This window comes from Polypterus senegalus, chromosome 10 (genome assembly GCF_016835505.1).
Source record: "Polypterus senegalus isolate Bchr_013 chromosome 10, ASM1683550v1, whole genome shotgun sequence".
Classification (NCBI taxonomy): Eukaryota; Metazoa; Chordata; class Cladistia; order Polypteriformes; family Polypteridae; genus Polypterus; species Polypterus senegalus.
Window position 1 is genome coordinate 178,837 of NC_053163.1, and position 25,175 is coordinate 204,011.

At 47.2% G+C, this 25,175-nt stretch overlaps 1 protein-coding gene across 4 annotated transcripts; it reads left to right on the forward strand.

Annotated features, from left to right (window-relative positions):
• Positions 1 to 409: 409 nt before the first annotated feature.
• LOC120536416 lies at positions 410 to 14,185 on the forward strand. Of its 4 annotated transcripts, none has more exons than XM_039764752.1 (13): positions 410 to 496; positions 2,325 to 2,415; positions 4,522 to 4,647; positions 10,334 to 10,394; positions 10,838 to 10,893; positions 11,024 to 11,116; positions 11,213 to 11,281; positions 11,407 to 11,505; positions 11,592 to 11,675; positions 11,772 to 11,858; positions 12,665 to 12,760; positions 12,868 to 12,927; positions 13,401 to 14,185. In XM_039764752.1, exons 2-13 carry the CDS (start codon positions 2,376 to 2,378, stop codon positions 13,538 to 13,540), a joined length of 1,011 nt encoding a protein of 336 aa, XP_039620686.1. In that variant the 5' UTR covers positions 410 to 496; positions 2,325 to 2,375; the 3' UTR covers positions 13,541 to 14,185. The 4 variants fall into 4 exon arrangements, with proteins under 4 accessions (XP_039620686.1, XP_039620683.1, XP_039620685.1 ...); XM_039764749.1 differs by having other exon boundaries at positions 417 to 496; positions 12,662 to 12,760; XM_039764751.1 differs by having other exon boundaries at positions 419 to 496; positions 12,662 to 12,760; positions 13,404 to 14,185.
• Positions 14,186 to 25,175: the final 10,990 nt, after the last annotated feature.

Sequence of the window (25,175 nt, forward strand, 5' to 3'; positions counted from 1 at the left end):
GACAGTGAGGTGCTATGTATTGTCACAGCCACAGTAGAGTAAGGCACTATATATTGTGACAGAATCACAGGACAGTATGATGCTGTATATTACCACTAATTCAAATGCTAGTAAGGCAACATGTATCGTCACAGATTCAAAGCATAGTAAGGCGCTATATGTCATCACATCCTCACAGGACAGTAAGGCGCTATATATCATCACGGGGCGCCATATCCTGACCAGTGACTCCTCACAGGACTCTCTACACGTCAGGACGGTCCAAGTCAGCGACACCTGAAGCCTCGGGCTGCCGGACTACCCGCAGGCTCATGCGTTCGTTCTCCGTCGGTTTCAGCGCCTTTGACTTTTTGAAATGCGCGGCTCTTCGCACGCTACGGTAGTCCCGACGTTGAAGTGCCGCCACTTACTTGGACGGTTTCGGAGACGATCGGCGGCGCTGGAGAGTCAGAAGTGCGGGGTGCAGTTGGAGCGGCGCCGATTACCGCATTAGTTGGTGGGCCTGATAAGGAGGGGGTGTCGGCTTTAAGGGTTTAACGTACGACTTCGCGAATTGGCGGCGCACGCAGTTTGAGCTCCTCCGATGTCAGCCTTTTCTTGTTCAGTTCTGTCGTACGAAGTCGTCGAGCTAAGGAGGTAGAAACACAAAAGCTGGCGGCCGCTGGGTGTGAGAGACGCCAGCCAGTGCAGCTGCGCGCGGGGTGGACTCCAGTGACAGTCCTTACAGGGCCTTTAGATTTGTTGGACTGCGAGCTGACAGAGTGTCACTTACGTGACTTGACGTCGTCCCCAAATTCCTCCCCGCCCTTCTGTGTCCGCTCGTGTTGTAGTCGCTGCTATCCGGCGCGTAAGCGGGGGTCTCAACTCGTCACTCCAGGATTCCTCCCCAGATAAACTGAACGCGTGTGTCTCTAAAGTCCTGTTATATTTCTAAATATGCCTTAGCCCCCCAATCACAAAGGCGCTATAAAATGCAGGCAGCAGCAGAACTGACTGGAGGAGCTGCTGATTTCTGCTGACCACTGTGGGGGTCAGCCGGTGCACTGGTGGTCCACACTGGAGGGTCAGCTCGACAGAAGCCTCATTGGCAGAGTCAGATAAGATGGCGGTAGGTGCCAACACAGACACACCCTGGCGCTTCTGTAAATGGTGGCAGATATTTGGGTCTTTCCCAGTCAGGGTGTTGGCAGCAGCTGACGGTCTTGGAACTCCCATGAATGTTAAACTGTTGTTTATAACGTATGTATAAAATAAGGCTATTGGCGTCATATATAGCGCCTTTCTGGACACATGACACTGCAGAACAAAGAAAGGTGAATGGAGTTCCAGCTCACAGCACTCTTGTAAGGCACAGAAAGAGAAATGAAATGTAAGGCGATGCCAATTGGGTATTTCTTATAGCGCCTTTCACTTTGGTATGCTGAACAGAACTGCAGATCAGAGTCGCAATAAAAACTCAGAATACGGAAGGAGCCGAGAAACTGCTGAGCACGAGAAAGGGCAGCGCCCCCCCAAAGACCCACCCAACCTCACACACACACACGTGACCGTGGCCATTCAAACACAGTCAGGGTGGTCAGTGAGTATGCCCGCCATCATTCCTGCCACCTCGCCAGTCACAGAATGACCCACCCTGCGGACCCCACAATCCAGTGAGGCGTGACGCTCCGCCCTTGAACTCATTCTAATTCCTGCTATTCGTTGCTTCCCTGGACTCGCTGACCAATGGAGAGCAACATATGTCCGATGTGAAGCCCCCTCCACCACCACGGTGCCCCCTGACTTCCTCCCAGGCGGTGGTCTGTTTCTGCCCTGTCTTCCTCTCTGCTAGTAAACAGGACGGCCCGCTGCTCTCACTTCTCCTTTTTGTTTTTTACGGCTCGTGTTTTTTAACTCCGCCATTTCCTATGCTGCTCAGAAGGCTTAGTGGGGGTGGGGTGGTGGTCCACACTGGTGGTCCACCACAGTCATCAGAAGGACAGGGTCACAGAAGGATGTAAAGTAGAGCCCTTGAGCTCCATGACAGCCTGACGTTTATCTCTCAGTAAGTCTGTGAAGTGCCCGCCTCTTTATAGCTCCTCAGGAGTCGCAGGCATTCAGGTCAGGATGGCACCAGTTTGGTGTCAGCTCAGGTTTGGACCATGGCGCCCCCTATTGTTTGGCACACAGATGTTCAGAGGGCTGTTCACAGTTCCAGTAAAGGCACTATATACATTACCGCTCTTGATGTCAGACCCCCTGGAGGCCAGGTGGGGGGGTGGGGTCCCGTTCCAGTGGCTGCCTCCATCCGCTTAAAGCCGTTTGTCTTTTGGCTCTTCTGGCAGGCAGCATTTTGAGAGCATTGAGGTCCTGGAGGTCTGGCGCTGCTGGGCAGGATGGCACACAACTCATCACAGGTGACCTTCAACACTACAGGTATTGATCTGCTTACTACTCGATATGCTTGTTTATATAGCGCCCCCTCCAGACACAGACTTGTCATGGGGTACGAGCAACAAAAAGTGGGGCTGAGGAAAGAAACTTGAATAAAAATGCTGTCGAGGTCTGAAGGTGGCAATGTGCAAAGTGGCGAGGAGTACCACATCATTAAAATAATGTGCTTGTGGATCCTGCTGTGGATTGAATGAGTTAAAAGATGGCAACTCATGATGCAGCAGGACTTTGGGGGGTCAGCGGTGGATTCATGAAGTGACCTCTAATGTGACAAAGATGAGGAGGGCAACAGGTGATCTACTGGAGTATGAGATGAGGTGGGCAGCAGGGGGCTTAGACATGCCATTGTCTGAGTGTGCTTAACATCTCATATAGTACATTGTAGACCAGCTGTCATCACGAGGTGACATACAAAGTGAAGATGACATGTTTGTCCTGCAGTGGCAAACGTCTGCCTTGTGTTAAGTGTAATGGATGGCCCTGAGGCTGGACCACTAGACCCAGGGTGGGCATCAAGGCACCAGTATAGAAGTACAAATGCCACACTGTTTGGTGACCTAAGGGTCAAGGCTGAGCCGGGGTGACACAGGAAAGGTCAGAATGTCACTTATATTGCGCCTTCTACAGGGAGATCCACAATAAGGCATGAAGAAGATCATTAAATCAGATACATTAAGGACCTTAAATAGTAGACGGGCACTGGAATGAGTCCGTGGGTTAGGGACACTAATGGCCATTTAGTAAACTGGGGACTGGGCCTGCAATCCGTGACGTTAGCAAAATAGTTAAGGAGTGTCCAGAAAAACCCGGGGGTCAAAAACTACTGAGAAGATGGGAAGGAAATGGTGACCTGAACCTGCAGGCGCTTTATAATGGTGTACCCTCAACTGAGTGGCGACTTGCAGCTCAACGCTGGGTCACTAAACCCGAGGTGAAGAAAAGGAGACAAGCAGGTGGGCATCCCAAGAAGGTGCTGGGGTCTCCAGCCGTAAAGATGAGAGCCTCACTCGCCAGTTCAGGGTCACCGCAGCACTGGGCACAAACCCATCCTGGTAGGGATGCCAGGTGAGGGCAAGGCACACATTTACCACAATTAGTCGCAGTGGAGCACTTTGAAGTCTCCAGGAGACCTAAAACAAAACGTTTCTGAGATGTTGAAGGAAAGACAGGAGAAATATGAAAAATCTGCACGTAGAATGACTGGCACTCAAATTCTTAGGACAAGGAGCCATGTGGCATCAGCACAAGCAAAATACTCTTTAGGGAATGAGCGATATGAAGAAGGGGCCACCGTGAGCAGAATCCTGCAGTGTAAGGGGGCACGGGGGGTCTATCTTTTATTTATTGTCTTTCAGAGCTTTCTACTATATAGTGCCTTTCCTATTTTCACTGGGGACCTTGTCATATATGGGCATGAAGAATAACTGCTGACTGAGCTACAAGACACGTCACAAGAAACTGACAGAGAGGTGACACGGACTGATGCCAGGCTTTGGAGGAGGAAAGACAGATAAGTGCCAGCTAAGGGACGAAGTTTACTAAAAGTCACATCACCTTGGAGCTGGACATTCAGTGTGGAGCTCGGTGACATCTGAACTTCTGTGTCGTCACCCAGCCTGCTGTGGTGTTTTGTCACAACTTCCTTTAACTGAAGTGAGAAGTGCAGGCTGTGAAGTGTTGGGTGGGTCGCTGGAAACACTTCAGGGGTCCTCAACACTCTCTATCTGTCTATGATATAGCGACTTAAGTAAGTGACAGACATCTATCGGGCTGTCCATTTATGGACACCACAGCGGGCTAACCTGAGCACATGTGACTGTCACCTACAAGACTGTCATCGACAGCAGCAGTAAGAAGTTCTTGTGGTGTTTTATCATTTTTCTGAAGCTCCTGTAAAGTTTTAATGTCTACCTTCCTCTCCATCTCTGTGTTATATAGCGTCTTTCCTGACTGTCCCTTAAGCGAGCAGACACTTCCTTTGCTTACACTCTACGAGTGCTCAGTGGGATTTCACTCTCGGCTCATTTCTCCCAGAGGTCCGTCTTCATCGTTCCACACTGTCATGTCTTCTGATCTTCTGCCCCACAGGACTCCGCTTGATGTCCCACATCTCCTTCCTGGACTGGCCTGGCTGGATTCTCCTGGTGACACCGGCATCTGCTCTCCTCCTGGGGTCGCTGCTCTTTATGCTGGCTCTGTGGCAGCGCAGACGAGGTGAGCTCAGTGTGTCCCAGTAAAAGTGTCTGGTGTTACAAAGTGTGACCAGTTGTGACATCAGGCCACTTAATGTTTGGTATGGAGACCCTGACCCGTCCTGCTCCTGGGTCAGTCAAGGCTGGTTTAGGTCCTTCTCTCTCTCTCTCTCTCTCTGCCCATGGTGTGCCAGGCGATATATAAAGTTAAGCACCCAGCACATGATGTATAATCTGTCGGTGAGGTCGTCACCTGCTTGTCTCATCTGATGGCTCCTTCTCTCATTCATTTTGTTCTTGGTCTTCTAGCCCTGTTTTTCATTTTATTGTCTTGTTATTTGGCCGACTTGTCACTCCAAGGTGACTTACATCATTTCAGATACAATCGGCTTAATTTCCTTTTGTATTTCTCAGTTGTCACCCAGGCAGGTGAAGTGACTTGCTGGGGGTCACACAGTGCCAGTAGTGGGACTTGAACCCGCACTCCCCAGACTTGCCCACCCCACCCTGCTGTATTTGATGCTATTTGTGGTTTCTTGTGCTGAGCCTAAATGTTGTGTTTTTATGATTTATTTTGGGCTTTAAATGTTTCATTCTGACTTCTTGTGACTTTTCTATTGTTGTTACACTTTTTTGCATATTCATCAAGTGCCCTGAGTGTGGCAAGGGTGCCATATAAACAGACACCATTATCGTTATATTTACAGGCTATTGTAGGATGTCACAGCCTTTGGGTGTCAGTGGCATTCAGTAAATGACGTCAGATGTGACACTGGCAGACTGCCCACCCTGCTGCTCTTCCAACCCCCAGAAGTGGCAGCTCAATTTTAATATAACGTGTGGTGGTGCCGCTCAGTTAAAGCGCCCACTGAATCACCTGTACCACGAGGCACTCTTCTGGTGAGGGGCGTCCATTTGTGCTGTCTGTGTGGATCACAGCCCCCTGTAAATCAGGGTCTCCCTACAGACCACTCCCAGTGAATAAGCTGAAGTCGTCCTCATCAGCCCTTCAGGCCATCATCAGGTACAACTGAAGCAAATCTACAGGCGTCCTCAACATCAGCTCACCTTCCTTGTTCTGTTGATGAAGTCTCAGGTCTCCAAGTCAGGAAGTGTCCAGTCTGATGTCCATCCAGCCATTTATTAGAAACTGCTTATTCAGACAGGTCACAGAGGGCAGCAGTCTGTCACAGTCTGTGGGAGATGACATGCAAGACAAGAACTAAGGTGACACGAGTGGTGGTCGATCGCAGGACCTCCTATTCCTCACAGACACACATATACACACAAAGTCTTTATATGGGGTCCCCCTTGAATTGTCCACAGTGACCCGACGAAGGCGTCTTTGGGATGTAAAGTGAAAACTGCAGAGAAACAGCGTGCAGGGAGAACATGCAAAAAGTACAAAGACTGCGCATGGGCAGGGAGTGACACGCCAAGAGCTAACGACTGCGCCACCTCGCCATCTCCCCGGCGCTCGGTAAATCTGCTGGCTGGACGTCGTCAGGGATACGCGTGTGTGGGGCACAGTGGAGCTGGCACACGACTTGTCACACACCGTTTATATTGGGTATGCATGAGAGATAAGATCAGTGGCGGCTGGTGAAAATGTTTTGAGGTGGGGCTGTGGTACAGCAAACAATTTCTCAAACAATTCTTCACAAATCAAAGCAATATGATTTATTGCAATGCAGACAAAGTTAAAGAACATTATTAAATCATGTCTGATCAATTATTTCAGTATATATATATATATATATATATATATATATATATATATATATATATATATATATATATATATATATATACACACACACACGACAAATGTGAGGACAACCATGTACAGGAAAATAACTGTGGTGGGGAAAAAAAAAAAACTGCATCTTTTTTTTTTTTACTTATTTGTACAGGAACACACTGTCTAGCACACTGTCTAGCGAGGCAACAAAATCCACTAAACCCTTAAAAATGCCAGGGTCTCATCGTGCCCACGCAAGGCCAACTCAAAAGCCCCACAAAATTTAACACAATCAATTATCTTGGATAAAATATACCGATTTTTATCTACCTCCTCGTTGTGTTTTCTTATCGCAATCCTGTGACCGTCGTCTAACTGAGTAGCGATGTTTACTCTTCCCAAAATGGCTAGTTTGACGGAATTATCCATGTGTGTCCTGGTGTTCTCATGTTTTCTTACTTTCTCGGACAGGTGCTTCATATCTCTCACTCCCGTAACTGTCCAAGCAGGATCTGTCCCAGTTGCTTTAAACAACAAGCACGGGAAACAAAATAAGGCATTAGCAGAAACGCATCCACATAGCCAGGCCTTTTGGTGTACCAACTGGAAGAGTAGCTTCGCGTGTACTTCTTCCCTTTTTCGCTTATCTGCTGTCTGATTAAGAGGTTAGGCTGATCTGGACCCAGCTCCTTTACCTTCAGTTTTTCTGCCAAAGTTCTCTTCTCAAACGGATATTGGAGTAGAGATTGAACAGAGTTGGGTTCGTGTCCGGAATTAACAACACCTGAGTCCACCATTGTCACGTAATGTTAATTGAAAATTGCGCCACTACAGACCATTCTTGATTTTAGCTGCTTGGGGCGACAGAAAAATCGCCCATTTCAGTTAAGATTTGAGGACGCTGATTGGCTAAATTTTATGTCACATCTTGAATATATTTATATCTTGAATCAGCATTTGACTAAATTCTACAAAGACCCGCCTCCTTTGGGCGATATCTCGATCGCCCCTCAGCTGAAATTGAGACGTGCTGACAGGCAGAGAAGTTATATGGTGATGGTGAAAACATTTATTTTTACAGAAGATTTTCTAATATATCACATCATATAATTATACATTTAAATAATTTATATAATTATTATTTTGTGTGTGTGGTTCAGGGAGGGCGGCGCCCTAGCGCCCTCTATTGGCCAGCCGCCACTGGATAAGATGCTGTTTCACGAGGCGTGTTCGCAGTTCAGGGAGACTCTTTGACACGCCGCCTTCTTGGCGCCACACCACGTGTTGTTGTTTATATTTCCGGTGTTTTTTTATTTTCAAGTGCACTTACAAATGTGATCGATACGCATGCGTGAAATTAGCGCCTTCTTGACAGCACGGCCGCCCGCTAAACTTCCCCAAAATTGTCAACGCGCACCCGAACTCCGTGTGGCTCCTTTGACATGTCGGTGTGAACTGGGGACTGGGGAGTCCGCCTCAGATAAGACGTCAATCAGACTGGAAAGGGGCGGGGCTTGGAGCGCGGCGCAGGCGGACAGAAGAAAGCAATGAAGTCAAAGACGAGGAGAATAATCGGAATGAAAACACAGAAACCAGAGAGACGGAATCAAAGGGTTATCTAAATCCTCGTTTGTGTCGTCTGCCCTGACAAAGAGTAAATGTCCTCTTCAGGAAGTGGGGCAGCTGGTTGCAGATGTACGGACAGCGAGGTGTCAGAGTTTGTGGCCACTGGTTATTAAATTCACTCCTGACTCCATTAAATGACAGTAAGTGCCTCTGATATAAATGGTCAGCTGTTTCATCTTAAAAACTGAGAACTTTTTTGCTGCTCCAGAACTTCTGCCAGTAAAGTGACTCAGATTACGATAGTAGAGCCGTGAATGAATTTTCATTAGGGGTCTATTTACAATTGCCCCCCCCCTCTAACCCCCTATTACAGTGGGCTCCTTTCCTTTGATCCTTGGGCACTGGAGGGGCCAACAGCGCAAGACAATCTGTAGAGGGTGCCTGACATTCTGTGCTGGGTGACGGTGACACTTCGGTTAACGCAGAGCCATTACAACTACCTGAGTGAAAAGGAACTTTCAGTTTCAGTCCCGATACAAAGTGAAGTAACATCTGCAAAAATTTTAAATGATAAATGGTGTGTCCTTTGTTTAAATGAACGGATATTTGCTCATCCTATTAATAACCTCCATCAAAGTATTAGAGTCAAATCACGAGAGTGTATTTATAAATGTTAATGCCAGGTAAACGTGAGAAACTCACAGCTTATGTAATTAGGAAGGCTAAGTCACTTATTGATGAAACACTTTAGGATGAAGAGGAGAAAAACAAAAATTGATAAAGTCCTATAAAGATTGTTCAGAAATGATAAAAGCTGCCGTCCGTGTGAACTGGAGGGATGAGCGCTTACACTGCATTGACGTGTCGCTGTTGAGAGCTGAGAGGAGCTCATCCTGAAGGACACGTTGAATCAGTAAGTGGAGTGCGAGATGAAGCCTCAAAATGTTGTTAAACTAAAGGCAGGCAGAAAACAGACAAAGGTCAGAAATAGAGGAGTCAAGCAAAGAAATCCAGTCATCAAAATTCAAAGATGTAATCAAAATGTTAAGGTGAATTAAATAAGCATTACTCCAGTCTACATTCAATTCCCTTTCCTATTAGTTCTGTTGACGGACATCACTGCTCTTTTGCCCGGTTATCTCAGGCTGTGCCCTGCGTTTCCTTGCTTTCAGTTCCTAGCTTAGGATCAGCAGTTCTGAGTCCCCTCAAGCATTTCAGAGCCAAACTAAAGCAATCGATGATGTCACCCAGTGAGTCCCCACCACATCACTTTCAGGCTCGTCTCTCTCACTCTTAGAAAGGCCGTCTCTGAGTAAAGTAACACAAGCGGAGTCTCCCCACCCAACATCTGCTGCTGTTGTTTTGGAGGTTGTCGTTCGGTCCCTTAGGGTTTTATTTTTCTGTCAGGACTTTAACAGACAAATTCTTGCTACATCCTTTCTTTCCAGAAGAAAACTTCTAAGGTGTAACAACGCAGGTGACGTGGCTGAGTGGTCAGTTGGGTAGGCTTGTGGTTGGTGGTCAAGGATCAGCTGGCACTGATTCAGAAAACCCTACACTAATTAAACTGGCGCACAAAGAGATCATCTGCAGTCCATTTATTTAACGACACGTTTTCTGTGCAATCTTGCTGAACATGAAGGAGTATGGAGCTTGGTGATGAAATCCAAATGTGGTATTTCTGAGCCCTGGGAGAATTGGCAGGACGTTCAGTAAATGCTTGAGTTGGGTGTAAACTGGAAAGCGGCAGTAAGTGGTGTAGTCCAGTTGTTCTGGTTCTGAGACTGGATGGAAGCACATGTTTAATGTTTTTATGGGCAATTAAATGAGGTCTGAGTCTAAGAATGCCTGATGCCAGTTGATTCCCATAGAAAGGCTGAGATAACCATCTTACATCTCCACCTGGGTGGAGTACATGGAGTTATGGTGGCTGAGCTGTGATTGTCTGTTTTGTCTATTAAATGATCTGCCATTTATTTAAATGTTGTTTGCTGAATGGAAGCAGTTCAGTCTTTTAGTTGCTCTTGGAGATCTTTTTGTTCCTTTTGTAGTTTTATTTGGGAACAAGCCCTCTTTGAGATCAGTCAGGTTTATTGCTGCAAGTGTTTGTTATGAAAATGGTGGAGAAGAACTTGAACATAAGCAAGTGGATTAAAATGAACGACTGTTAAGGAGAACTGGAAATGTGGGTAAAGACTAGCCAAAGGTTCAACTACCAAGAACTTGGAAAAAGTGGTCAAGTGACAAAAAGTGACCAGTAACCCTTGTTCAGCATCCACAACTTTGGTTGACCTTTGACCCTCCTCCAAGTGAGCTGGCACTGACAGTAAGGTTAACTCATTAGGGAGAAGCCATGAGAGCCACTGACCTCTGACCCCCCACACACCTTCATATCTTCCAGAGCATCGGGTGATGCAGCAGAATTTGAGATGCCGGGAGGAGAGGATGAAGACCTTCGTGAGGTATGGAGGATGTATGCCTTGATCCTGCGTTGTGGGCTGTGGGGCAGTGGTGACAGAAAGGTGTCATTATGAGATCTGGGTGGGGTGTATGACTTCATTATAGGTGATGTGAAGTCAAAGGGGCACCTCAGGAGACGGAAATGGGAAAGAAAACCTCATAAGAGTGGGGAGGTAAGCTGGGAATCAGGATGAGACCTCAATTGATCAAAGCGGCAATGGCAAAAGTAACACGTGTGGAGGTCTAAGAGGACAGAAACAGGGAGCCATGGTCATTACAAGATCAAAATGGAGGAAGAAAATTCATTACAAGACCAGAATAGAGCATTGATATTAGTTCTGACACCAACAGATGATGGGTGACCACATTGGCATTGGACATTTAAAGAGAACACCCCCAAATGACAGGTCCTCATACTGTGCTCCTTGTTTTATTTTCTTTGAAGCTTCTTCAAAGACAAGTCCAATGGAAGTGCCCTGGAGTCAATCTGTAGACAACCAGGTGAGTTCCCCGATATCTGTGGTTAAAGATTTCCAGGGTATCAGGTCATTGGACTAATCAGGTTTCATTCACACCATTAGCAGACTCCAGTGTCCTTACTCTCACTGACCACTACATGTCCTACCCACAGATCAGAAGGGCCCAATGGACGATGCTGTCTCCTATGAGAATGTGGGAGCTGGACAAGTGGTGGATTCCAAGATGAACTTGCCAGAGGAGGAGGGTCAGTTATATCTGCTGGGACTGACGTCTGCTGTATACTCAGTCGAGCAACCACAAGGACCACCTGGCTCTCATTCCTTTCTCTGTCAATCTGCAGATTATCTCATTCCTGATGAGGAGGAAATTATTGAGAAGATGGAGACCTCTTGTCAGCTCAGAGTCAACGGTATGTGTGTATTATAGAACTGGCACCTTTGCAGATGCCTGAGATGCCCTCTGACTCCTGTCCACATGTCCAGCAGCCCCCTTAAGCTGACCAATGCAAATTACTCAGATCTCTATGTCTTTTAGATTATGTTAACCCAGATGACAAAGAAGATGAGACAAAGAACAGTGAGATGATGTCTGCAGAGCCAGAGCAGGAGGGACTGGCCAGTCACACAGAGATGGGTACACTGGCACTGAGATCATCACAGAGTAATATGTGACACACCGTGTGTGCCGTCCATCCATCTCACTTGCTCTTGTCCCTCCAGATGCAGAGTCCTATGAGAATATGAGCAACGGTGCCCCCTACAGGACAAGTGGAGACAGTGGTGAGGAAAAGGAGCAGGAGGAAGGTGAGTCCAGGGAGAAAGACCTGAAGGATTCACAGAGGAACTGAGGGGTCAGTCAGAGAGGCCATTAATGTGACCTCTCTGTGTCTCCTGTTCTAGACGCCCAGTCCTATGAGAATATGGAGGGTCATCTGCCCAGTGGGGACACCTGTCAGTTCAGTGGAGCAGCTGAGTGGGAGAGAGAAGGTGAGACGGGACACTGAGTCCACTAACAGTATGGAGTCTAGTGACAGTAGAGTCACATGTGGTGTCCTCTAGTATGGCACCTGCTGCCTGGTCAGTCCCAGCTCAAAGATGTTTTTAATTGTTTTGTTCAACTTTCACCTGGAAAATATGCCATGGCCACATTTTGACCATGAAATGGTCAGCAGTTGATGGGAATATCGAGTGGCATCTCAAACCAGCTACAGCACAGCAACTCGGGGATAGGACCGTCCAGCAGAAGGCTGTCATTCACCGTGTGGTGCTAAGCAAGTCGCTTAACGTGCCTGCACTCCGCTTTTAGGAGAACATATGCTGAGATATGCTAATATATGCTAAAATATGCATAAACCGACAGAACATGAAGTAGAAATCTATCGGCAGTTGTCTCGTATCCTCACCTTATAGGGTGCCATTTGGGTAAAGACATCTGTCAAATACGTAACTGTAGTTGTGATGACAATCATATAACAGAGTCCCTTGAACGGCTCCACTGTCACTTTTTAAAATGACAACAAGGGTCCAAATCTCACTGGCTGAGGTGCTGAAGCCCACCATGACAGTGGCCGCTAAGCACAGCGATCTCACCTTATGTGTCCAGTAACCCTGTCCGTCCCCACTGACCATTACTCCATGCTGTGTACCCGCTTGGGTGTCACTGAACACTCAGTCACAAACTCACACCCTGGGCCTAATGACACGTTTTAGTGAAGTCATTGGCTCTTTCACCAGGTCACAGGTCAAGAGGCGGACATCCAGTGAATGACCCCAATTTGTCTTTAACACAGCAGGACGATTCTGTGATGATGCGGACCCCTCAGTGTACGCCATACCTCAGAACTGCAGCACTCCCCTCAGGACATTGAGTGGGGCCAACATGGAGGACGGTAAATGACCAGTTTTCTCTCTCTGTCTGTCTGTCTGTCCGTCTGTCCACTTCTTCATCACCTGCACACTTTCTCACAGTCCTTGTCTGCTTTTATTAATCTTACAGACAACGACTCTTATGAGAACATGGAGGCAGCCGACTTGGCTACTGCAGCAGTGGTACAAGGTAAGGGATGGCAGGCTGTGCCTCTAGGGGGTGCCATTGAGTCAGCTGGAATGAAGTCAAGTGTGGCTGTCAAGGCTCAAGAGGCTCTCTGTGTGACCTCAAGGGGGCACCAGTGACACTTAGGTTGGCTAGAATGATGACAAGTGGAAGTCAAATGGCCGTCAATCATGGGGTCAGGTCGGGGATGGAACGACAGGGAAGTTCAGGAAGTAAGTAAGTAAGTGACAGGGTGACAGGATGGCACCCACTTGTCACCAGAGGTTATGTTTGGGAGTTAAAGACATGGAGGTCTGTGGGGGTGAATGATTTTGGAAAAGCCTGTCCTCCTTGTGGCCTCTAGGGGTGCCAGAGAGCCCCTCACCTTATTTGTGAAGGCCAGCCGTTGAGTCTTTGAACTCTGCAGTATCCTGGTGTAGATGGCAGCTCTCTAGCGCCTTCATCTGGTTCTCTTTCACTTGTGTCTTTATTCCTAGCAGACTCTTGGATGTGGGGCTCAAACAACAGTGGACACTACCAGAACTTCAGCATCAAGGGACATCTCCAGCAGGGGGCACTGTGCCCAGCTCTTGACATTAAAGAAGACAGAAAGACAGTAGAAGAGCAGGAAAGCTGAGTCATGGTGGACAGTTAGAGGGTCTCAGGACGTCAACATCAGAAGAGTGGGGTCACATTGGAGGGCAGGGGTATAAGTCCACAATGACACTGAAGTCAGCAAGCTGAGGTGTCATTGAGTCACAAAACAAAATGGCAGTGAGGGGCCATCCCAAGAGGGCAAAGAGACCACTGGGATATCCTCACTTTGCCCACCATAGTGGCTGAACTGACCCAGGCCGAAGACTTTGGGGGCAGTGGGCTAACCGCAGCTTCAGTAATTACATTATCTGTGTGTCTCTGTGGATGTAAATGTCATGGGGAAAGCTTCATGCTGGCCATCTCTGAGTGACGTGGGGTCTGTGAAGTGAAGGGCCACCTCCTCAGTGTCACCTGCCAGTGACACTGGGGACATGAAGGACTCAGTGTCTGAAGACCCCTGGAGGAGGACGGAGAAGACAGGCCACTCTACCCAGCAGCCTGGCGTTGTTCTCCCATTTAAAGATGGAGGTCCTGACCTCTCTGGTGGTGCCCCCTTGTGGCTGATACTTTCATTAACAGTCTGTGTGTTTTGGTTTAATTGTTGTGTCCATCTGGTGTCAATGACCGGCTTTCTGTTTGCGTTCTAACAAATTTACTAAAGTTTTCAGCATTTTTGATTCCATAATGAACTTGTTTGCCTGGAAGTTCTTGTTTAGATTTTCAACCAAAGGTGAAGGAGACGGGATGAGTGTGGCAGTGGTCTGCACCAGCTTGTCTGCTCTGGGCCAGGTTCAAGACCCCAAATATTAGAAATGAACTTCACATAAAAATAATAAAGTGAGTAAGGATACTCTTGAGCGGTCGCCTTAACAGAACATCAATATAGCGCCTTGTCACTGTGAATGTCCTTTAAAATGGAAGGCGAGGAACGAGGGATTGTCCACCTACAGTTTGAGACCAGCAGTGATTTAACTGGTCACTTGATCACCCGTTGTCTTTACTGTGTTCAGGACACGGTCACCATTAAAACGACACTGGGAGCAAAGTAGTGACCTGTCCTGTGGGGGGCGCCAGTGGAGTCACATTGGAATGATTTAAAATGAGGGGCTTCAAAAATTGGGGAGATAAGCACTGAAGTTGGAAAGGACCTGGGAAGGATATGAGCCCGGGTTCAAGCACTGTGTGGTGGCCATGTGCTGACTGACCTTGGGCCAGTGACTGGCCTTTTATTGATCTGGACAGTGGCCAGTTAGATAGAGATGTCTGTGGAGATGGCAGACCACCGGTATAAAGTCACCGTGTCCTCAGTGTCCACTGGCGCCCCCTTCTCATTCAAATGCACGACTTTCACTTTAACCTTTCCAAGATGGCTGGGCTCAAACTGCATTTTCCACATGTCCTGTAGATGTTAGGACTTATCCTCAGCCTGGTGATGAATGACCAGTAGATGAGTGACCAGACTGACCAGCAGCTTCATCTTGAACCTTGAATCTTGTACATCCTACTTGACTTTATCAGCTTTAACCTGTAGGGGCACTAAAGAGCCACCAGCACAGTGACAGTGTGACAATCAGCTGACGTTCACTTCATGTGTCCATCCAACACTTCACTTCAGGGTTATGGAAATAAAGTAACAAACAATCAATTAGCTTTGAGTCTGATGGTTTCATTCAAAGTGACTTCCAAATCCCCATTGTGTGAAGTCCAATATCTCTACAGTTTTAGCCCCCAGTGCTAATGTGACTGTCTGAGCTCCACATGGTTTGAGGTCTCCTGACATTTTACCCACCAGAGATGTTGTCATTTGGGACGGTGGGCTGCTGTGGCCATCATGACACTTAAGGTGACCTTTCGTATGACAGTGACTTTCCTGCTGTTGTAACAACTTCATACTGCTTTGCCCACCTCGGTCGGTCATCTCTTGTGGATTTCTGTCCTTCCAAAGACTTTTAGGTTCGGAGGTGACACTTGTCTAGTTTTGGAGTTCAGATCTTGTGACAAACCTGCTGTTGTGTGTAATCTTTAAAAACGCCACAAATTTAACATGAGCCCCTCGGGACCCAACGGTCAATGTCAGTCCACAGCAGTGATCTGGACGTCCAAGATCAGCACTCATTGTCTACCTTGGGCTGACCATCTCCTTACCATCTGCCATGCTGCCCGTCTGCGGATGTCCAGACAGCCCTCTGTACAGAGCACTGCGGATGGCATGGCACTGCCCACCTGTCATTCCACTGCCCGCCCATCACCTGTCGGCCTGTTAGTCTTCAAGGAGCCTGGACATGAACGTCAGAGTTGGGCTCCTTCCATTTTTGTAAATTCCCTTTCCTAATGCCTGCTGACTTTTAAATGTCTTTACTCAGATGTTTGTCCATTCATTCTTCTTATGGGTCATCTTGGACTAAGTTGTCTTGACCACAATCTGACCTACAAAGGTCAGGGGTAACAGCGGGCAGGGTCAGCAGCTTTAGTCTTCTTGGAGTCACCATCACTGGGCACAGAGTGGCACATCTCGGCCATTGTCACTGAGGCTCCCCTTTACCTGCCTAGATGTGTCACTGAAGGCCGCTGTCTCCACCTGTGCTGACATCTCCTGCGGGTGCCCAGTGGAGCCTCGCTGATGAAGTGGTCTGCACAGTCCACACATACTGTATATATCTGTATACATATTGTAGAAATTACAACAACAAGGCGAGACACGGACACAGGCGCTTGAAACGAGCTGCTCCAACGAGGCCGAGTTTATTAAAAAACACAAACTGAGCAGAAGAGCAGAAGATAAAACTGTTTAGGGTCGCCAGGCCCACCTGTGGAAACACAAAACGACCCTCTGTTGTCTTTACCCCTTTTGGTACACCGCTGTTTGTGATCACTTTCTGTGTCCTCACACTCACACTCACACACCTCGGGTGTCCTCCCGTCCTGCGCACGCGCCTTCTGTCTGTCTGTCTGTCTGTGAACTCTTGAGCAACCCGAGCCTCTCGTGAACACAATAAAGAGAAATCATTTAAACCTGGATTACAAAACGTCACTCTCTATATGTTTATTATACTAAGATACTGTTGTGACTTTTAGGTGTCTCTGTCACTCCGCAGGCACGGCTTTGTGTCACTGTCCTTAAGGGGTGACTCAAGTGACCTGATGGCTGTAAGCTCAAAAAAAAACAAAGGAAAGAAAACAAAAGAGTGGAGGTTGTTATGTATCTTGTCTTTGTTAATTAGCAATGTTAATAACTTAATTTACATAAAGACATGTTATGTGCTTAGCCTTGTGGGAAAAAGGAAATGTTGTTGACACACAAACTGAGTAAAGAGCCCGTCGAGTTGAGTTACCGGTGTCTCTGTAGTTGTTATTTGTTGGAGTTGGAAGGAACACAACAAAAAGTGGCGACGAGGAAGTGTGAATTCACACGGTGCGTGGTAATGATTGTTAAGGAGCAATGAATAATACTCCATTAAGAAACGGTGACAATAAATCAAAAAAAAAAAAGAGTCGCCGTTGTTTGCCGCGAAGGAAGCGTGGCAGGAGCAGAGAAGAAACCGTGAGTACTGATGATTGTAAAAGAAGTTTCTTCGGAAGTTAAATCACCTTATTGTAAAGTAAGTGTGACTGTGATTCCATTGCAAGTTCGAGATGGCTGCCGTTATCGGAGTGATTGGACCTTTCGATGAGAACGTGGAGCAGTGGAATTCGTATACGGAGCGCTCGCTTTGAGCAAACAATATGAAAAATTAGTTCCTACTTTTTTGAGTGTTATGGGAGCAAAAACATTCAACTTACTGCATAGTCTTGTGCAACCAGACAAGCCTGGAGAGAAATCATATCCTCAGATTGTTAGAATTGTGAGTGCACATTTTTCACCAAAGCCATTAGTAATTGCCGAACGGTTTAGATTCCACAAGAGAAATCAAGAGGAAGGGGAATCAGTAACCATGTTTGTGGCAGCACTAAGGAAGCTATCTGAACATTGTGAAGTCAATGAAGTGCTGAATGACACAATCTGTGATAGGCTGGTGTGTGAAGCCACACAAAAACGGCTTCTGACAGAAAGTGCCCTGACCCTGACAAAGCCAATTGAAATACGTGTGTCCGTGGAAATGGCAGCTAAAGAGGCTCAGCAGTTAACTGGGCAAATTCATAAAGGAAATAAAAAGAGCAAGGACGCTGCTGTCGTTGTGGAAGACAAGGTCATTTAGCTTCAGAGTGCAGGTTTAAAGACCAAGACTGCAGGAGTTGTGGAAAAAAAGGTCACATCGAGAGAGCATGTCAATCCAAGAAAGCTACAGAGAGACATTATAGACACGAAGGTAAAAAGGCAGCATTTAGGCAAAAGAAAAAAGTTCATTTGCTGCAACCGCAAGAATCCGAAACAATATTAGGAAGCGACACATCTGAAGATGAAGTGTTTTTAAATATTTTGAGTCTCGCAGGTGGCTCACAGGGATACCAGGTATCTCCATTGTTGGAAGGACAAAAAGTATGCATGGAAGTGGACACGGGCGGCTGTTTCTCTCGTGTCACATAAAACGTACAACACGTTCCTGAGGCTCCTTCCACTAAAGGAAACTAATAAAGTGTTAAAAACATATACAGGTGAGGCCTGATAAAGGTGACCGTTCAATTGAATGGGCAGAAAGCCACTTTACCACTTTACGTAGTGGGAGGACATTACCCATCATTATTGGAAGAGCATGGTCAAAAAAAATCCCATTGGATTGGCCAAATGTTTGTATGCTGCTCAGAGGAGTTCTTGACAGACATGCTGAGTTGTTTTCTGGTGAGCTAGGGAGCATGATGGACATCACTGTCAGACTGGCCGCTAAACTTAACAGTCCATCGAAATTTCTGAAGGCCCAACCAGTTCCTTATGCTGTTCGACCAAGGGTTAAACTGAACTGGATTCCTTAGTTACCTGTGAGTGTAAGCGAATGGGCTACTCCTATTGTACCCGTGATTAAAAAAGATGGATCAGTACGTATATGGGGGGACTTTAAGGTGACCATCAATCCTGTGTTGTCTGTAGGACTGTACCCACTTCCGCATATAGATGATCTGTTTGCAGGCCTTGCTGGAGGACAGAAGTTCAGCACATAGACCTGTCCCAGGCATATCTCCAAATGCACGTTGAACCAAAGTCTAGAGAATTGCTAAGTATTGTGAGCCCTAAGGGCCTCTTCCGTTACCGCCACCTACCCTTTGGAATCACCTCGGCTCCGGCTCTATTCCAAAGAGCAATGGACCAAAGCTTAAGTGGGCTTCCAGAGGTCCAGTGTTATTTGGATGACATCCTTGTGATGGGAAGAAATGAAGAAGATGCCACTCTTCAGCGCTTAAAAGAATATGGCCTGAGGGTTCGCAAGCATAAATGTGAAGTCCTCTTTGGAATATTTGGGACATGTAACAGATGCTTGTGGACTGCACAAAACACCCTCAAAAGTTAAAGCAAGTCCTCAGGATGTAAGCCAATTACGTTCATTTCTGGGACTTCTCCACTATTATGGGAAATTGATTCCAAATTTGGCAGCTCTTTTGAGGCCATTGCATCAGTTGTTATGTCAAAACAAAGCTTGGAAGTGGACAGAAGAATGCAGAAAAACTTTTGCCAAGGCAAAGGACGCTCTCATAAAATCACATTTTGACCCACACTGCCACTGCAGCTTGCCTGTGATGCTCCTCCATATGGAGTTGGTGCAGTGATGTCACACATGATGCCCTCCGGTGTGGAGAAACCAATTGCTTTCGCTTCACGTACATTGAATAAAGCTGAAGGTAACTATGCACAAATTGAGAGGGAGGCACTGGGAATAATTTTTGGAATTCGCACATTTCATCAGTACCTACATATTCGGGAGAAAGTTTACCCTTCTTACGGACCATCGACCCCTTACTACCATCTTCGGACCTCATACTGCTCTACCATCTCTAGCAGCTAGTCGAATGCAAAGATGGGCATCACTTTCACCAGCCCATACATATGAGATCAAATACCGCAAGTCTGAGTTGCATTCCAACGCAGATGGACTCTCACGTTTACCCTTACCAGTTACCTGTTCAGATAGTCCAGAGACGGATATATTTTATTTTAAGCAGATAAATGAGACACCTGTGACCTCAAATCAAGTATAACGATTCACTCGAAATGCTCCAGTACTGTCTAAAGTAATGGACGTGGTTCTTACTGGTAAAAGTCCTAGTACTTTACCAGAACTAAAACCCTGCCTTTCTAGGAAAAGTGAAGTGTCTGTGCAGGCAGGTCACCGTGTCATCATTCCACCACCATCACTGCAGAAACGTTTAATCCAGCAGCTACGTGCAAGTCATGTTGGGATTGTCCGCATGAAGGACATTGCAAGAAGTTATTTTTGGTGGCCAGGAATAGATTAACATTTTGAGGAGAGGGCCAAGGCATGTTCTTCTTGTCAGAAGATTAGAAATGCCCCACAGCTGGCACCGCTTCACCCATGGGACTGGCCTGAAAGGGCTTGGCAGCGCATCCATGTGGATTTTGCAGGTCCCTTTGAGGAAAAGATGTTCCTGGTGGTTGTAGATGCCTATACTGTAGTAAGTGGCCAGAGGTTGCTGTTATGCACTCAACAACTGTTGTTAAAACAATGGAAACGCTGGAGGAATCATTCTGTCGTTATGGCTTCCCAGAGCAACTTGTGAGTGACAGCGGTCCTCAGTTTGTGTCACAGGAATGTGCCACTTTCCTACAAGTCAACGGAATTCTGCACATTCGCTCTGCACCACGCCATCCTTCCACAAATGGTTTAGCAGAAAGGTTCATTCAGACAATGAAGCATTCACTGAAGGCATTGCAAGATGAAGGCTCTCTTCATACACGTCTGAACCAGTTCTCACTGTCTTATCAGAATTCTGAGCACAGCACAACTAAAGTTTCACCTGCCATCCTAATGATGAAAAGACAACTTCATACAAGTTTTGATTTGCTAAAGCCACCAGAAACAAAACAAGTGGTACGTCATCATCAACAAAAGCAAATTGAACATTGAGACAAGAAAGCAAAAGACAGAGTCTTTCGTCCGGATGACACTGTATTGGCTCGAGGTTTTAATAACAAATCCAAACGGGTTCCTGCCACCGTAATCAGTCAGAGTGGACCTGTTTCTGTTTTCACTGTCCGCACTGCTGATGCTACTGTTTGGCGAAGACATGTGGATCAATTGTTGCAGGCATCACCAGCACCCACTGAGCCACCAGATGTGGACTGTCCTGAATTGAATTATGATGGTAGTGAAAATCGGTGTCCTGTTACTGAGGATGAAGTGCCACCTATGGAAGTATCAGAAACTCCATCACCTCCTGTGAATGAGGAAGAGTCAGCTAGAAAATCTATAAAATCTCCCTCAACTATCTCACTTTCAAGAAATGCTCACAGTGAACGTCGTTATCCTGCTCGACGTAGAAAACCTCCTAACCGTCTAAATTTATCAGACTCACTTTTAAGAATGGGACAGTAAATTACGCTCTTCATTAAAAAAAAAAAAGGAGTCAACTCGGATTTATTGTTCTCGTGCTAAACAAAATGTGCGCTTTTCTTTTAAGGGGGGAGGAGTATGTTATGTATCTTGCCTTTGTTAATTAGCAATGTTAATAACTTAATTTACATAAAGACATGGTGTGTGGTTAGCCTTGTGGGAAAAAGGAAGTGCCGATGACACACAAACTGAGTAAAGAGCCCGTCGAGTTGAGTTACCGGTGTCTCTGTAGTTGTTATTTGTTGGAGTTGGAAGGAACACAACAGAGGTCTGCTGCTTCGAGGAGGCACACAGTGAGACTTTAATAAAATGTGACGGACATAAAACAGCGAGCCCCTTCTGCTCTCTACGGTGCGCCTACTCGGCTATTTACGGTATTCTCTCTACGGCACTTCGCCCTTTCCTTCAAAACCGAAAGTAACTTAACGGACTCGTTTGCCTCGCCGTCTGCCACGATGAACGCGCCCGTCGTCCTCTCCGTTGTTTTTCTGCTCCAAGTCTCCAGGAAGTGCCTTTTTTTTTTATTTATTTGTCGTTTTATTTGCTATTCTTGTATATTCTCAGCTCACCCCCCGCACGTTAACGGTCCCCTGTCTCTCATTCTTCACTTCTGCACGCGCCCCGCCCTTCTTCACTTCGTTTTTTCATTTATGTCGTCATTTTTCGTGGTTTCTTTTTTTGTTGCTTTTATCACTGCAGTTTTACTTGAAACATTTACACGTCTGATTGAATTTGCTTGTCCTATTTTACCGTTGGTCATTTGTCTTTGCACATTATTCAGCCCCTGTCGTCCTGTCATCTTATTCTTGTGTCGGTGCGTCCCGTTTTTTCATGTTCGTCTCTGTTTAATCTTCCTCCATAGTATCATTTCAGACTCCTCACCCTTATGGTCTTCTGGCCGCTCTCATGTTGATTTTTAGAGCCCCACCCAGGAGTCTTTCCCTGCCTTCTCTGTTTTTATCTTTTTAATTTCATACCCGCTTATTTGTCACTTCTTGCGCCCGATGCTTTGTTACGCTGCACTGCGCCCTCTGCTGGTTCCTCTCTAATTCCTTTTTGTCGCTGTCGTTCGAAGCCCCGCCCCTTCCCGTTCTCTCAGACCCGCCCACACTTAGTGACGTCAGGCGGTGCTGCGCGTCCGTGAGAGCCGCTCTAGTCTTTAGCGGTCAGTCGGCGCGGGGCGATCGCTCGACAGTGGCGTGCAGAATTCCGATAGCCGGCCATGTGAAGGACGTCGTGTTCATAGTTTGGTGACGAGTCGAGTTTGAGATAATATACCGACATTTCGATGCTAAACGGCCTGTAAATGCAATCCGCGCTTATTTCTCCTCTGTAAACTCCGACAGTTTAAAGTGGACCTCATGTTGTGCTTTTGTCGCAGTCTGATCCCGTCTGTCACCACTGTCAGCTTCATTGTCAGGTTTAGTGGCCCGACAAACCAAAATTAAATTAACAAACCTGCAGCTAAAGTTATTGGTGCTGATGATTTGATGAGTGTGTCAGAGGTGAAGAAACTGGAAATCATCTCAGCTGATGACAGCCACCACACGCCGAGTGTCGCCTCAGTACAGGCAGACCCCTGGTTACGTACGACATAGGGACTGACCATACCGTCTGTACTTAAGTTGAATTTGTATGTAAGTCAGAACAGGTCCATTATTTTAATAAATGCTCTTGTTGACCGACTGTAACCAAGTTCTCTGCCAGTGAATGATGGAGTTTCACCTCTCTGACCTTTTTATTATTTCTACTTTATTTTCAATGGTGATGGTTTTTCTCTTCTTTACTGTATCACCAGCACTTGCATCAGATTTGTGTTTCAGAGACGTTCTTGAAGGGTGAAGACAAAAGGTTAAGATGAGCTCTTCTGCACAGCACTGCACACGCTATCACAGCAGGAAGGCGCCAGTCGAAAACACGTCTGATGTACTGACGAGAGACAACTTCCTGCTATGTGCGTAACGGTACAAGCAGGTTTACTATTGAGAATGAGTGGGGACGGCGATGGGGGGTTCATCACTCGCCCACCACACAGTCACCTCCACTACAGTATGCTGCCTGGACGAACACGGTGCGGCCAAAGGCGGGTACTGAATCGCCCAACAGGCAGCCACCCGAGGCACACTACAATGCTGCCCCCGCCACCCCGTTCACCCTCAACCGGGTCACCACTTGCAGCATCGCCAGCCGTGTGTGCTGGGCGGGCACTTAAACGCCCCCCCTCCGCTCCATCCAGCCAGCGTCCAGTCAGGAGCAGCAGCTGCGGTGGCGTAGTGGGTGGGCAGCGAACCATCGTCCTGCACACGAGCGATAGCTGTGGCCCTGGTGACTATGGACCACGGGTCACCGTTTCGTGGCGCGAGCAGCGAAATCGCCCCCTTCAGCCTCAGCTTGCAGCATCCCCAGGCCGAAGATGACGGAGCGGCAGTTACTGAGGCGCATGTGTCGCAGCGGCGGCCTCGTTCGTAAGTCGTAGGTCGGATGTCCGTAACCTGGGGACTACCTGTACATCAGATCAGTCGTTTGGTGTACTGTGTGCTTTTCTGGTTTCTGCCCCGCTCTGATGTCCGCCATGTATTTGTTTGAATTTCTCGCTGTTCTTCTCCCGTCCTCATGACGAGCCCTTTTTCTGTCTTGGCTGGAATATCAACTGATTCTTCTTTTAAACTGAAGTCTCTTAACCGTATTGTGGTTCGTCTTCATCTGCCATTCCTCCTCTCATTTTCCGTCTCCCTTTCTTTGTCTTGTGGTTCTTCTCCAGTGAGTGCCAGGGAGGCTCAGTCGTGTGCCCGAGGCGCTGCTGCCATTGAGGTGCCAAGCAGGAGACACGCAGCCGCTGAGGTTTGGAGTTTATAGCAGTGGCAGCTTTAAGAAATGAAAAGAACAGAATGGGAGAGAATGTGAATCTGAGGAGCGTCTCTGTGTGTTTGTCGTTTTCAAACTACAGTTGGGTGGGCAGTAGAATCAGAAATGATCGTCACGCCTTTACTGAAACTTGAGTGTAACGTGTGAGTGTAAGCCAATAATTAGCTGCACTTTATGTCACAAATGTAACACACAGCTCTGGTCCTGGGGGTCCGCAGTGGCTGTAAGCAGTTTATTACTCAAAGATATTCTGATGAAGACACGTTGTCATTTGTGCCAAACAGGACGTCTTCCATTGCACGGCTTTCTGTCCTTGAAGGTTATCATCTGCGTTTTCACATACGAGGACCAAGTAAGGCGTCTTGTTGCCCGCTCAGAACTTTATTTCATGGTCACAATGCTGCGCTGCCCCCTTCTCCTAAAGCGCCCAGAGCTTTCTGTACCACTAAGAGGATTTTAACATCAGGTGGCCTGTGCAGTGACGCCATGACTGAGGAGATGTGCCCGCTTGTCCACGGTAACCTTTCACCCCCAGACTTCATTGTGAAACGTTGTCTCCAAGCGCTCAGTTAGGATTAGGGTTGACTTTACTTAAACTCAAGAGCTAGGATAAGAGCCACGGCAGCGTCTCTCAGATACACCTAAGGGTGACCAAAAAGACGCCATCTCGTCACGTGGTGATAGCGCAGTCACCGTCAGGCCCTGTAAGGGCGCATTGTCACAGTCATGTGACTGGCTGAAAGTCCTCGCTGTCACTGTGTCACACAGCGGACACCACTCAGTTTGGTCTTCATTCTCTCCTCCACTGCTACCTCCAGGGGGTCCTGAGTGCCTTCTGCTCTTATAATTCACATGTGGAGTCGGTGGGCTTCTCGTGAGGTCATGTGACCTGCCCAGCACACTACATGACAGGCCCGTCACAGTAATACAACTCTGGGCTTTGACGCCATTTCTACAGACGGACTTCATTCCAAGTGTCCCACGTGGGCTTGTGCTAAAACATGGCGCTTGACTGAAGACACAAGTCACATTCACTGCTGTGCTCTCGTCAGTGCCCCGCTCCGACACTGTGGATGGTGACGAGGTGTTCTCTGTTATTGCTGGCAGGGACACAGAAGCCAATCCGGGGTCGTAGGAGTCCCCTCTGTGTCACCTGCTTGGCACAGTGCACTGTGTCTTTAAATGAGTTTAGGTGACTCCTAGATTTCTGTCACATCGCACTTTGTGATGTCATCGGGCTGTCACTTTATTAAATGGATACGTTTGTGCTTTGTGGGCTGCTTGGCTAAGATTGTGTGTTTGCTGTCACAC

Excerpts from the sequence above, each read along its gene's own strand:
- LOC120536416 (XM_039764749.1), top strand. The coding sequence starts at position 2,376 with ATGGCACACAACTCATCACAGGTGACCTTCAACACTACAG. Across the intron at positions 2,416-4,521 it reads GGTGACCTTCAACACTACAG|GACTCCGCTTGATGTCCCAC; the intron begins GTATTGATCTGC and ends TCTGCCCCACAG. Across the intron at positions 12,928-13,400 it reads TACTGCAGCAGTGGTACAAG|CAGACTCTTGGATGTGGGGC; the intron begins GTAAGGGATGGC and ends CTTTATTCCTAG.